Below are 15603 nucleotides of genomic sequence, written 5' to 3' on the forward strand. Positions count from 1 at the left end.
AATACTCCTGAAGTATTTTACTTAATTAAAGATCAAACACAAAAACTGTTGCTGGTAGTAAGAAATCAAGCCCTTGTTCAGGGCTAATATAGATTATACAGAGCTAAAATGCTTTAAATGTTTAGGGACTATAAGCACTGTCAGATGTCAACATTTCATAATTTTCTTCCAGCAAAAAATAAATCAGTCACAAAAGATGTTTTGGAAAAAATAAAAAAAAACATCCACTAATCTGTGCTCTGATGTTCAGGATACATTTCTAAACTGAGCAGAACTTGGAGCACTCGTCAGGCATTTGAGTTGATGAAATTGTGTATCTTATGCATCCAATTTTCCGTATGACTGACACTGACTCTATATTAAACCTATCCCAATGACCGATAGGAGACGCATGACCTTAATAATTAAAAAATGTTAGCATATAAATGATGTCAATCTGACACTTTTAGTATCTAATAATACCAGTTATTATACCAGAATATTCTGACTAATCACTTTAGTTGTTCTAGTTTATCATTTAGATGCAGCTACTGACATAATTACAAAATTGTTTTCTTAAAGATAAAGTGTGAGAAAATAAACATGAAGAATTACAATCTTTTATTGTGTTTTAGTTGCTGTAACACAACAAAAAATTGTGATTCTTATGACTGTATGCATAATTATACAGTAACTATACGTGAGAAGATATGTGTCACCCAAATACCTCAGAAGCTCTTCTTCCTGCTGCAAGAAAATCTAGGGTAACTGGTGCTCTGTCCTTTACTGGATAGTGGACATCATATTAGGGCAATTCTTTTGTTCTGAAATAAATAATCTTCGGCTACCATCTGCTGGTATGTCTGCATTATAATCTATTCATTAAATTAGTCAATTAGCTCAGATTCTTTACAGTATGTTACAGTGATATACAGTACAATAGAATCAACTTTCTGTACATTGCACACTATGGATTCTGTTTCCAATAACTTTTTCTTTTTCTACACCTGTGGACATTTTAATCTAATATTAAACATTTTTCCATCATAAAAATGTGAAAATCGAAAAAAGTTTAACTATTGATGAATACAGTACATGTACAATGAATAGATGTCTCTGCTTGTAACTGACATTGACTCTGCAGAATGACGTATAAGTATAGTTTATAGTTTAGACTTTAGAAAGTTGTTTTTTTATTTAGCTCGTGAAGGTGGAAAGTTTCTCGTTACACTCACAAATGTGAGCCTAACATCAGTAGTTCTGAGACATTACAACTACTTTGGAGGCCAGTGGTGGCACAGTACAAGTTTGCAGACATTTTTTTAGTGTTAATTTTGAAAGAAATGTTCAGTTTAGTCATGGTTATTTTCTGTAACTGTAGTTTGTGTGAGTAACATTTTAGTCTTTTTTTTTCTTCTTAGTTTTACTAAAGATTTTGACCGTTTTAGTTTTAGTCTTGTTTTAGTCATAGGTTAGCTTTCACAATGCCATTATGGATTATAATATGTAGAATGCAGCTGACTGACAGCAACTGGATACATGGGCACATGATTAGCACAAAACCTTTTATCTTTGGGTCACTTTGCAGCTGGACCTGACTGGGCTAATATTTGGCCCCTCTGACAGTGAAAGTGTCAGACATGACAAACAAGTCATTATGCAAGTCCAGTATAAACCGCCTACAGCCTGGGTAAGTTTTAAATTGAGTAATTAGACCGATCAGTCAAAAAGAGCAAAAGAGGTCAGAATGGGAACATTTTAATACTGGTTATGAGCCACAGGAGCTCATAGAAGAACAACAGCAAACAGTGCCAGATAAGGTTCAGATAAAGACTTTGATCTAAATAGTCTGCTGAAAAAAAAACAACTCAGATTTGTCTCACACTTATTCGTCATTGTGTGCTTAACAGAGTTTTGCCATAATTTCCATTAACAAAATAAACACTGTGTTTCTTCTTGTGCTCAGCAATTAATCTTTCAAAGTGAGAAAAAATGTGCATATTCACTATTTATTCTTAATAAAAGCAGAGAATGTTTCGGTGTCATCAAACAAGTTTGGGAAAGATCCTTAATTAATTTTGGAATATTGTACCAATTGCAATACACGAGTGTAGTTTAAAACATGTTATAACACCAGCTTTATGAATCAGTGAAAGTAGGGTTGAATCAACAGGTCCCTAAACAATTTAAACAATTTTTAAATTAAATCACTTCAACAATTAATAGATTACATTGCTGCTAAATATTATTATGTTGAGTTATGTTTCCTACATTGTTGCTCTGTGGATTATCCAAATACCCACATGAATTCTGTCCAACTATTCAATGCAAGTCACGTCCAAGAGCATGGGGCAATGAACATAGGTGATAAAAATGATAAAGACTCCTACTGGCATTACCTGCTAGACGTGATCAAGTCCAAAACAGAGAGCCAGACACAGAGATAAAGAGAGAGGTAAATCAGTGGAGCCCTGTAGTCAATGCCAGCTTTCAGTCTGTCAGGCAAAAGCAGCAGAGGCTTGTTTGCAAAAGTCTAAGTAAATAAGTAAAACTGTATTATTGTATTAGTAGATTTGTATTAGTACAAATGTTGGTCTGAGTGAGGAAAGGAACAATGCTAATATGAACAAAACCACAAGCAACTATCCTCTAGAGCACATGTGTCAAACTCAAGGCCCGCGGGCCAGATGTGGCCCACCATGTCGTTTTATGTGGCCCGTGAGAGCTTAAAAGTTTTGAGTGTCTACAAATAAATACCAAAAAAGAAATTAAGCATGTGCTTTTACCAAAAACTACATTTCCCACAATGCCTTTCGACTTCAATAGCCGCGGCAGTGTTTCCACATCTATGCCAACAAAGTGAAATTGAGATATAAATAATGATCCCAAAATGTCCAGAAAGAGAAAAGTTGATGCAGAAGGAAGACTGTTTCAAGAAAGATAGGAAAGCGAATACTTGTTTGTGCTTCAAGGAGAAAGACCGGTATGTCTTTTGTGTTACGAGGCAATATCGGTTGTCAAAGAGTACAATCTGCGTCAACATTTTGACGCCAAACACGGAGATAAGTACGCTAAACCTAGCCTTCAAGAAAAACAACAAATTGCCCAATAATTAAAAGGCAAACTGCGGTTGCAGCAGAGTTTGTTAACAAAATCCACAGCTAAAGGCCGCAGTAAAAGCTAGATCATTGTGGCTGAAGAAATCGCCCAAGCTTCCAAGCCTTTTTCAGAGGGAGCGTTTTTGAAGCAGTGCATGCTGAAGGCCTGTGAGCAGGTGCGTCCCGACCAGTTACAGAGTTTTAAAAAGGTCAGTTTATCAAGAAAAACAGTTAAACTGTGTACAATTTAATGTTTGTGCGTGCATTTGTTTTGTGTTTATCATTTTCAGAAGATGATCGATCGATAGTAGAGAGAGAATCCCCTTGTGTTCAAAAACAGGCAGCATCTCCTCATCAAAGACTACTTGAAAAACTTGACCAATATAGTTGTAAACTCATCCATTTTCAGCTCATAATTACTTCTTCCCAGCTTATCTAGTAGATAACCATAGATAACCTTCTGATTTTGTAACTATTATTTTTTGAAAACTTATTCATAGCAGTAGATGAATTCAATTATATATATATATATATTTTTTGATAAATAAAAGATTAAACAAATGTTTTAAATCAATTAACTTTTCAGGTGTGTTTCACCACAATGTTATTTTTTCTTTGTTTACTTGGAGAGTTTGATCCTTCATTAATGGAGTTATGTGGGTTTTCATAAGCTGACAAAATTCAAAAGGATTTATGTTAGTGCAACAAGCAAACATATGTTTTCTATGCAACTGTAATTGTCACTTGAATAATTTATAATAAATAATGAGTTATTTAACATTAAGGAGTGGTTACATTTATTTTACATTACATTCGATTGCATTTAGTTACATCTGGCCCTTTGAGGATAGCCATTATGCTGATGTGGCCCTCGGTGAAAATGAGTTTGACACCCCTGCTCTAGAGGATTTTTAAGTGTTCATCAAGTAAAAAATCCACCTTCATTTGAAATCATTAGCAAATAAACCTTTGTTCAACTCACATGGAAGGTTGTCAGCTGTTAATGAATAAAAACAATAATAATAATTCTGATCCATGGAAAAAAATGTAACTTTTTAAACTTAACAAAAAAAACAATCATGAAAAATCACCTTGTCATTGTAGGCAAGCATTTGCATTATGACACAGGAAACAAATCTATTTTTCTCTCCAGAAGAGTAAGTGCACTATCCATTATGCTGTCTTCCTCCTCCTAATTTAAAGACCAGTTTAAAACTTAAATCAACACCTTCATTCAGATGTGTTAAATTCTTTGGAAAATCATTCATTAACATTCATGCTGTTTTGCTACAGGAAACTTGGAATATCAAGGTCCACTGAGTGTGCAAACAAGCAGCTAAATACACTGGTTCCAGAGATGTTTATATAATATGGTTCATGCTCTCAAATAAAAAACCTCCCATCTTTCTGGGAGGGAAAAGCTCTTATTAAACTATCTGTGGGGGACCTTTTGGCACCATTTTCCAGAGATTATAACAAATGCAGATTGCAGAAATCAAACTTGAGAGAAGCCTAAGGGTGAGGCATCTGTTGGTGTTTAGATATATTGTAAGAGCATGATGGAGGTCAGGAAACTGCTTCCCCTCTCTAAGTGAAACAGTTTTAACACACTATTTTGGTACAGTAACAGATGGGTGAATTTAATGCACTGATTCCAGTTCTCTAAAGTTGTAAAGAAATGGACAGTGTGTTCTAGCATGTCTGGGAGCGTTTGGTAAATGAAAACTTTCTTGTCTGTGTAATTGTCTTTCCTCCTTGAAGGCTCTCCTCTGATGTGTGTATTGTCCTGCCAAGGCTGACTGTCAGATTGTTCCCTGTTCCAACTATAGCTTTTCTACATACAGTACCTTCACAATAAAAGCATGTGTAAATGTACAGCCTAACAGTCAGCTTAAATCCTCAGAAATTCAATCCCAGCTAAAGTGAGAGGAATGCAGCGGCAGTCCCGTGAGGTTAAGAGGGGTAAATCTGCCTCCTTCCCTGATTACCATCTTTAGCTTCTAAAATAGAAGACCGAATGGAAAAATGTGAATTATAACGCCCACATATCATTAACGACCAGTGCGCCACCTGGGTTCTGGACACACATTCCCCAACACTGTCCAATGATTCTCTAGGCCTGTTGATGCACAGAAGAGGGAGTGGGACAGATGGTGGTAAACACATCAAGCTGTTTTGCAAACTGCACTCTCAAATATCCCCTCCTCTGCATTCAGACACGGTCACCTTAAGAATTTGTAGTAGGGCCCAACCCCCTTTACTGTGTAACAGCTAAAGGCATGTCACAGTGAACCGCATGTTGTTATGACCATTTTTTTTATTAGCCGTTTTATATTCTGCGTATATTAACATTTATGCTGTCCTTCATAGCTTTGTGGAATAAATAAACAGGTTTTTTATACCGGCTGGTGTCGGTCAAGAGCCTTTGAAGTTGCACAGAACATGATTTTGATCTAAAAATTAAAATAAAAAACCATGTCATAAGGGAAAATAACAAACATAAATATCATTCAGAGAGGTGTTTTTTTAGAGCTAAACAAACTGCATGGGGCTAGGCTAGATTAATCAAAAGCCTAACATAAAATCAAAGCAGACCAATTAGTATTCATCTAACTCTTGAGCCTCCTATACCTCTTGTCTTGATATGCATAAATGAAAAAAAACAAACAACAACTAACAAACAAACATATAAAGGTTTAAATTGTATCTTAAAGCATGTCATGCTCACTATCATTCAGTTGCAAGAACACAGTCCTTTGTGAAAGAAACAACAATGCTCCTTTGTCAGACTTCTACGAGAAGAATGTGGCTCTGTTGTAGATTAAATAGGAATAGCTAATATCCATGAGCTAAATAGTCATTAGTCACATGTGCTCACCTTTTTTTCTGTTGAAAGCACGGTTCATAGTGGAAAATGTGTGTCACTGAGGTACCGCCAGAGTATCTGCCAATACTCCACCTGGAAAAGCAGGAGGGAGAGGAGAGTTAAAATAGCTGTGACCTCAACCTTTCACGCAAAAGCAGAAAGTCTAAAAACAAATGCTCTGAAGTTTTCTTTATGTGAAAAAAACCCCCACCCTCCGAGGCTGAGGCAATGTTTAGATGTTAGATGCAGTTGCTCACCACTGAGATGTTTTCTAGCGCAGCTCATGTCTAAGACTTGGGATTTTTATCAAAGAGAAATAATAACGTTGCCCAGTATAATGAACATTGTTTGCCATGATCCTCTTTTGCAGTCAATGGCATTATGTTCTAATCTTTCTGACAGAACAAGGGCAAGTGCTATTTGTTCAACTGTATCACTAATATACATGGTACAGAACTTCAATCTACATTCATAAATCCATTATTTTCTAATAAAACACCAGTGGTATGAATCATTATTCCAAAAGTATTGCTATAGACTGGATAAAGCAACAGATGAATGTTGTTTGTGGTCAAAGTCATCTTTCCGTATTTCTGTTGAAATTCACTGTGGTCCTGGATGTGCCCTTAAACAGAAAAGGTATAGTGTATCGACGTTGTCCTACAATACAGAAAAAGGAGCAATTTCTTTTACAAATGCAAAACACCCACCTCTACAGGTTTTCTAAAATGTGACACTTTGCTTTGACTGCTTTTAGACCTTCACATCAATTCCCCATGAGAGCTCAGCAATCTAGCGGCCTGCAAGGACAAAGTGTGCAGAGCTAGGTAGCTGTCAGTGTGTTCCGCAATCAATATTCTTTGCTCTTTTACTGTGGGAAATATGCAAGGTCTGCCGCGTAAGAGCAATTTCAATCCTTGCTTTTGCAAACAAATTAACTTGTGCCTGGGCGATTCGGAAAATGAATTAAATTTTTCCTTATCTAGCATTTTCCATTTATCAAAGGAAACCAGAGCCATTATATATTTTTTAGTGAATGGAAAAACAGATCCTGCTCATGTGTAAGGACCAAACTGCCAACATGCTGTATCCTTTAACAAACTGCTACAATTCTAGATGTTAGCTCTCTGTCAGTGAACATCTTCTGGATCTAGATTAATTAAAGTAAAATACAGTACTGTGAAAAAGTCCTTTTGGGTTTGGTTATTTTCAACATAAACATATTTATTTCTTAGTCTCTTTATTAGAATACAGTTAGAACACATAGACAATTTGTACATACTTAATGTATATTAGTATATAGTGGAAAACCTGATGAGAAGTTTCTCAGAGAAGTTTCTTCTTTGAGAGACCAGAAGTCCAGCAAGGACCTGACCCAGCATCTGGCAGCTTCATTTGGATACCAAGTTAAGTCTTCCATAGTTTGATGAAGCTTGACCAGGAATGTCTTTTTAGACCTGACCTAAGAGTTACCTGCAGAAAATCTACATACACCCAATGTGCGTAAATTAATTTTGAACTAGAATTACTGCCTTGCAGTTTTATGCTTGCGCCAGTTAACAGTTAACATACATACACAAGTCATAGTGACTTGGACCATCAAAACTGAATCCTTTCACACATCAGTTTAAGCGGATGCTTGTGCCAAAATTGAAGAAATGTATTGTTAATTTAAAAATATAAATATAAAAATGATGTCACTGTATTACTCTAGACTTTTCTCTTCATCAGGAAAACTCATGGAATGAGTCCGTTTTGGTTCTGTTGTTTTATAATCTAATCATGATACATATGATTAAAATGGAAATTAGAAGGAAATATGCATTTTAATTGGTTGGTGTAATATCATTATAAATAAGGCATAGTATTCAATTTACTAAAACAGCCTAAACAGAAAATAATGACAACAATAACAACATACTGCATTGGTTGGTTTACACCCCAATAGCAACACTAAGAACCAGCACATATTACTAAGAGCCCATGTATTGTGTTTTACTTTGGTATTCTATTCACAATCAATGTAAATCATATAAAGCAGTGAGCAAACTAATTTAAACAGAAGCATAGATAATGAAGAGGAGCTAACCGTGAAGCAAATGCTCAACTCTAACAAATAACATTAAATAAAAACTGTAACTATTCTTAAAAATAGCAGATGCGACACAACACGATTTTTGGAAAAAAAAGTCTAGAACTGGGACACTTAAATATTGTATTAAAGAATAATTTCTAAATTAATTTTACCCCATGGCAATTCTAGCTAACGAGAATGAGAAGGACAGCTGTAAGGACAGACAACCAAAAACATAATGCCTTCGGTCACAGCTGTGACTGATGTGGAGGAGGCTTTAAAAGAAAGGCCTCATTTATATTGCAATGTATCCAATCGTAAGCCCTGCATCATGATACATATTGTATCAAAGCAGTCAAACCCTACCTGAGTAGATTAGATCCATCCTGACTCAAGTGCTCTACTATGGTTACTACCTTCTACCTCAGTGTCTCCTAAGTAAGAAGAAGAAGCCTTCCGTTGTCATATGTCACAATAAAATGTGTCCTCTGCATTTAACCCATTCCACCTGAGGTAAGCAGTGGGCAGCCACATACAGGGCCCGGGGAACTACCGTAGAATGGAGTTTCTTGCTTAAGAATACACCTGGTGAGACGGGGTTCAAACCAGGAACAATCTAAATCCCAGGATGATGCTCTACCCATTGAACCTTCAATGCAATTACTTCACTAAAGTACTTGTACTTGTTTTAATGGTGTGTGCAATAGCCATCCTCTTACACTGATTCTGCTTAATCTCAAAATACATTTGGGTTTCTTTCATCACTTGCCACTTCAACAAAACCTCAAGGAGGTTTATGCTGTATTGTGTCTTGATTGATGCACAAATACTAATTATGGTATCCTTATGCCATTTTTAAAAGAGCCTATTATATAAAATGCATCATCGACCAACTGTCTTTGGGGTTGAGAAATTAGATAAAAAATGAAAGAATTGTGAAAATAAATCCATAAATATAACATGAAAGGTTAATGGGTCCTGTAAGGTGCTGCTCTAAAATGGAGTCATACTATTGAGTCAAATGTCTTCTTTGCAGGAAGGAGCTGGTGACAAACAAGTCATGCTTAAAAAATACCCTCTGCTCTGTCATAAAATCTATGACAGAGCTCCAATTATTTCTGAATTTGCATTAAAAACACTCAGCAATGATGAGCAACTGTCTCCTTAAAGTGAAAAATGAAATGTTCTTATCTGCAGACTGCACATAATAAGGCACATAATGATATACAGCATATAATTGAGGGGAAAGCAGTTTGCAGAAACATACACAATGTAAGTGGGTTCTCAGTCTAAAGGGATATTTTCCTGCTACACAGGCACTGGAAAGGACTGGAGAAATTTTAAATGGAACAAGCTTTAGGGTGGAGACTGGGACATTCCTCAGTCTCAGAATATCTCTGCTGCTGAAAAAAAAGACTACTTGTGTTCCTTATTTACAGGTCTAACATGTTGCTTTTAAAAAGCACTGCACGGGCAGATGAACAAAGACACCAGTATTGTTTACATTTCACCAAAGACACAGTGAGTGCATTTTGTACATCTCAGCACCACACTACTCTGCAGTATCTCGACTGCCAAATTAAGACCTGGCAGTGGTAGCTATGGTACTTAGCTATAGCCTTTTAGAGATCCAGCTTTCTGAATTTAAGTGCACCCTTGTTTTTATTCTCAAAGCAAGGTAAGACATGTCTTTTTGCTACAAAATAGTACTGTATTAGCACAATATAGCCTCCCTTTAATGTTTTTTTGTATTTTTCAGTCACAATGTTGTGTTTTTATCAAATCTAGGAAGACAGAATGTTGGTTTGGCTGTTTTGTGCCAGGACGTACAGAGAGAAGTTTGGGTAGCCTCTATTTCCATCATGAACATATTAAATGCTTTTAAGAAAGGCAGCCCTCCAGATGTGTGGTCCACCTAAAAGATTCAGCTAAAACTAAAGCCTTTTTTTCAAATTACTTCCACTGAGGATTTGTTTCAGTCTCTTAAATAACACAAGAAAGCATATTTTACAGCTGAATTCTCTTTTAAAGATGGGAAAGAACCAACAAATGACTGGAAATTGTCCCAACTTTCTCTTATTCAATGCCAAATCACTAAAAAATGCCTCCATTAGCCTTAGGACATCCATTAAAGTCACCATTAGAACCTTACAAAGTAAGTTCTTGACAGAAAGTTTCATGACTGGTTATATTTTTGGCTACAGCAGTAGAAATGGGCAGACAGAGCCTGGCTAGCTTTTTTTTGTTTGTTTGTTTGTTTTGTTTGTTTTTTGTTTGTGGCATTCTGTATAAGTCACATACGTCTAATGTGATGCCTAACATGACACCCAAGTGTGATGTCACTCACATGGATTGACAGCTGCAGTATTCGACCTGTTTTAATAGCTCCCTGTCTGGTGATTCAACAGCACCCCATAGGGAGAACTGCCGACCCCAAGACACACATGCACACTCAGACAAACACACACGCACACACACACACACACACACACACACAGATTTAACACAGACCTGCAAACTTCCTCAGTCTCCTTTCGATGTTTACCAGCTGCAATGGAAGCATCGGGTTAGGTCTTCTCAATTCCCCACCAGAAGATTGTGAGTACGGACACACATGCAAGTACACATACTGCACACATGAAATGTGCTTACATTCTCTCAACAACAGAGTCCATGCTGTGCTTATAGCATACTCAGTTGCCTGAGCCGATCACATTTATGCTCTATTATAACAAATGTTCCAACATCATTAGTTACAATTAAATGGTAATAAAAACCAGTAAATGCAGTTAAAATTACACATTCTTTACAAGGTACTGAAACCCACACATCTGAACACGAGGCACTTTTTATTTAAACTAGATCTACAAATAATATGTAGTCTGAATTATGTTCCTGACATTAAAACATCCTTCAAACTGCACAGCCAAAACTATGTTGAGAGTCTCACATTCACCTTCAGTGACTCAAACATTTGGAATTTAGCTTGAGAAAGAGTCTTTCTGGAAATGAGCGTAACCCACTTTGTTCCTGTGAAGTCAGTCTCAAGCCCAAACACATAAAAATACATTTAAAAAGATTACATCTAAAGATGAATGCAAAGGTTTGACAAAAGTTAATGTTTAAAAAAGGAGAAAAAAAACAAAAGTAAGACAAGAGAGTTCACAGTTCTACATGCCTCTCAGCCACTCACTAATCTGACCCATATGTATTAAAAAGCAGCAGGTTTTCTATATGGGATGGAAGCAGAGCATGCACTGTGTTTCCAGCATAATGCCTCAGAAAAGAAAACCAACAGAGATCCTTTGTTTTCTTCACTTTGCTCTTCCCGCAGCTTTGGGATCTTGCCAGATAGGCACAGCACATAAGACATCGCAACTACAATCTATTTATTTGAATTTAGTCACAGAATTCCTTCGTTGACTCAACCGTGGTGTCTTGGTGTCTAATCTGAAAGGCTTGCTCCCTCCCAGCCTGGCACTTTAGCTCCAGTGGATCAAATGCAGCACTCTGACATACTTTATCAAGGAAAAGACACTGATACACTTTACAAGAAGGAAAACAAAACTCAAGAGAAACATGCAAACAACAACAGAGTTTGGATAAAAGCTACTTACTTGCCTTCAAACTAGGGAGAAATAGTGAAGCGGAAGTTCCAGCAGCTCTTAATAGTTTTCAGCTGTGGGCCAGATGGTGGTACACTAAGGACTGCAGTGGGGAGAGATGATGGGGTTTGCAAACTCAACAAGAAGCTTTTGCCCAGACACATGATACTTGACATTCAAACTGAATTTCCTCCGCCCACAGTTTGTCCAAAACAGATTCTTTTGGAGTTTTGCATGTGCAAAAAAGAGACCCCTTTCGACAGAAACTGTTCCATTGCAATTCACCGTGGCATAACAGAGGAAACCTATAAAAGCCAACATGCCAGAGGTTGTAGCCTGACCCTTTCACTGCAGCATGCAATTCTTTATCAGACTGTGTGCACTGGCAACAGCCTTAAGTCCACATCTTGATACTGATCAAAACAGTAGTATAGACAAAACATTACACAGTAAAATCAGCAGCAGACTCTCCAACAAAAAGCTATGACAGCTTCCCTTTAAATTTATATCAATTTCATATTACCCTCCCATATTCCACTACACCTTAGAAAGCTCTAAAGGTGTGTACCCTGGCAGCTGAAATGGTGTTTTACCCCTTTAAACAACAATAAATTCCAGATGAAGGTAGACTTTGAAAACATGAAAGGGAACATAGTTTAAACTCTAATACAAGAATAGAAAACTTCTAGAGATGCAGTTAATTTTAATTATTCATATTCAGACATTCATCCAACATACTATATAATGAGCCAAATATAATGCTTTATGCAAAGATGAATCCATGTGTGTATTAGCAATCATAAATGCTCATCATCATCAAATAAATGTGTTGTGTATCAAGCACACAAGCTTTAAAGAGCTGTGGTAAAATGTGGTCACTAAGTGGAAAAAGAGCTCTTGAAAATGTTTGAGTAATGTTTTAAAATGACAAATCAAAACACACAAAAAGGTCATAGGCACTTGTCAGCCAATTCACAAAGGTCACTTAAACAAATGAGGGCTTTTCTTGTACTCTTAATGGTATCTGGTTAGAGATTCAAGCCTGGTCAGGGCCTTGGGTAGTGGTGTGTTTTTGCTGGCCAGTAGAACTTTGATTTCTGCCTAAGTGAGCATTTAAAACAGGGAGGGTCTCAGGATTTGGGCTTTTCATACTTTATTTTTCTAGGGTTTTACTTTGCTCTGCCTAGTACAGTATGATTTCGTGTTTGTGTCTTGTATGAACAGCTGTGGTGGGGTAAGGGAAGTGGTTGGCCCAGACCTTTTCTGGGAAAGTGGGTCCCATTACATTAGACACATGGATAAAACTGGGCAAAAAAATTTCTCATTAGGCACATCAAGTGGCATATTGGACACTCTTTTTTGTGTACATAGTGTCCCTAAATCTATGGTTGCCCCTACTATAATGCATTAAGAGTAAGAATCTGAAAAGAAAAAATATCTCTCATTTTGATGAAACTTTACTATTTTCTGATGAGCTACAAAGTTCAAAATTGAAGTAAACAAGTACAACAAACACAACAATTCGAGTGCATCTAGGTCAACAGTTGAATACAATACCACTGAGTCACCTATTCAGACTTTCTTGTCTAACTAGGCTACAGCATTATACCTTCCCCTTATTCCATGTTCCATAGGAAAAACGCATAGATAAAATTTTAGTTAAGCAATACAGTTTTAAAATATAAAATAAATGCACATATGATTTATGCATCTTCATTCTGCTACACTAATGTTTACACTTCTTTTGGTTTACAGATTTACATCATTTCAGAGTCCAATTATTTCATTCCTTGACTGAGATGTTTGTGGGAGTTGGGGAGTGGGTGGAGAAGTAGGAATGTGCATGTCAATGAGAAGCATCTCACTGGATTTTCATTGAGACTTGGAGCCTCCACATGATTTGTGTTCCATCTAGGCAGCAATGCAAACAAGCAGTGTATAGTTTCAGCAATGTATTTTCAGTGTGCATGGCCTTTGTGAGCACCAAATATTCTGCTGGCTATGGCCAAGACTGAAAACCATTTCCAACCACTAGTACTAGCATGTTAACGGTGAGTTGTACCCAGAGTGTTTTTTTTAGGCAATATTATAAGCTGCAAAATAAAAGCACTGCTGATAGTGTTCCTCTTGCTACTGCCACTTTCACTGCAGAGCTACACACTAGTTCTATACAACTATATCTGCTATTGTGATACATTAAGTATGAGGACACTGTAGAAAAAAAAAGAAGTGGGAGATCCAGCAATCTTTTTAATAAGATTAAATTTTAAAATATGTTGTAGAGTATATGCAAACTAGAAAAGCCAGTAGAGTAAATGTGTTCTAGGAGAGGTGGCAGTAGAGTTTTTAACTAGTTTGTTTAAAAAGATATTGAAGAGTGGGAGAGTGAGAGGATGCCCGAAGAATGGAGGATAAGGGTAATGGTGCCAATGTTTTAGAACAAAGGAGATGTGCAAACCTGTGGCAATTACAGAGAAATAAAGCTGACGAGCCATGAGCAGGCAAACAGAGGCTTGCATTGTGCCTTAATAGATATATAGAAAGCTTATGACAGGGTGCAGAGAGAGGAGCTGTGGTATTGAAGTATGTTAGAGTAGTGCAGGACATGTGAGAGCATGAGAAGAAAATACACAGTGCATGACACCAAAAATCCTTAGAATCACTGATACAAGCATAGTTTAAGACAAAGCAACTTAACCAGTTTAAATGCAGTATTGAATTTGAATTTTCATTCTGAATCTATTTAGTGTGAGTGCCATAGATGCCCAATGTAAACAGTGAAACAAACAACTGTAAGATATACTGTACAGCAGAATATCATGTGTTGATTAAAAAAGTATTTAAATGTTAATAGATTTACCGATTGAATAATTAGTTGTTTTCCAAAATCTACTTGATCTGAATACTAAAGGTCAAGTCTCAGAAGAATTTCATAGATTTTAATTTCTTGATACAAATAAAATTAGTTTTCTCATTGGTAGAACTGATGTGTGATCAGCTGACCATTTTCATACAGGTGATATTTCCCTCTGTCTTTAGGGGTTGTTACAACTGTCAAAAAAGTCTCCACTCATTGTTTAGTGGTGTTACACAGTGATTATTTTTTGGTTTACAGGCAGCATGTTTCCACACTGGCTTACGGAGAGCATACAAACCCAACAATGGTGAGTTTAACATCAATTACATTTTGGAATCTGACAGCTGATCTGACGTGCTGTTTGATATTTCACGTAGAAATAGTGATCAGAGCTAGCTGAAAATGTAGCAACCTGACAACCTGCACATAAATAATTTGTCACATTTAGATACTGTAATTTATGTGACGCCCAAGTTTGTAAAGGTTGCTGTATTGAAACAACCATTTATATGGGGTGGATGCTGCCACTGAAAATGGCAGATGATTAGCATGAGAAGGCAGTCATCTAACTTATCTAACATCCAACCCAACTTGGGTGTAATTCCTGATTTGGATCCTGGTGCTAAACTGGGTTTTTATACTATAATGAGTGTTGCTCGCAATGCACTTGCTCAACTATCCAACCTCTCCCAAGGCGCGATGATGTGATTCACACATTACGAAATTAGCTGTGTAAGTTAGGGCAATGTAAAACAGTAACAGAGAACTTTTTCAGAAAATATTTCAATTTCAAGTTTATCCAGGAATAATTATGCTCAATCTGTACTGTTTGCAAATACTTGTCTAGGCAGGTAAAATAGTGTAATATTGTATACATATTTCTTTCTGTGCCTAGTGCTGACATTTTTAGGTACGTACAAAATAAAGAACAAAATATTTTTTAAAGGTCATGGCAAATTAAAGCTCACTTTTCACAGGCATAAATACACACTAAAGTAAGAACTGCAAACCACCTAACCTTAGTAAATCCAGAGATACACCTACTGTAATTAACATTTGTGAAAAAGGCCTACTCATATGATTTACTAACTGCATATGCAATGCAATTAGTAAAAAAATCACTT

At 36.6% G+C, this 15603-nt stretch overlaps 1 protein-coding gene across 5 annotated transcripts in view; it reads right to left on the reverse strand.

Annotated features, from left to right (window-relative positions):
* gulp1a (GULP PTB domain containing engulfment adaptor 1a) overlaps positions 1–15603 on the reverse strand; it is a 67145-nt gene that overhangs the window by 18659 nt on the left and 32883 nt on the right. For 2 of the 5 annotated variants that reach the window (XM_033326849.1, XM_026375933.2), the window contains exon 3: positions 5956–6036. In XM_033326849.1, coding sequence (XP_033182740.1) covers positions 5956–5983 — 28 coding nt within the window. In that variant the 5' untranslated portion in view covers positions 5984–6036. Of the gene's footprint in view, positions 1–5955; positions 6037–11634; positions 11739–15603 lie in introns of those variants that run through there. The other 3 variants (XM_026375935.1, XM_026375934.1, XM_026375937.1) reach the window with 3 other exon arrangements.

Source organism: Anabas testudineus, chromosome 21, assembly GCF_900324465.2.
Source record: "Anabas testudineus chromosome 21, fAnaTes1.2, whole genome shotgun sequence".
Lineage (NCBI taxonomy): Eukaryota > Metazoa > Chordata > Actinopteri > Anabantiformes > Anabantidae > Anabas > Anabas testudineus.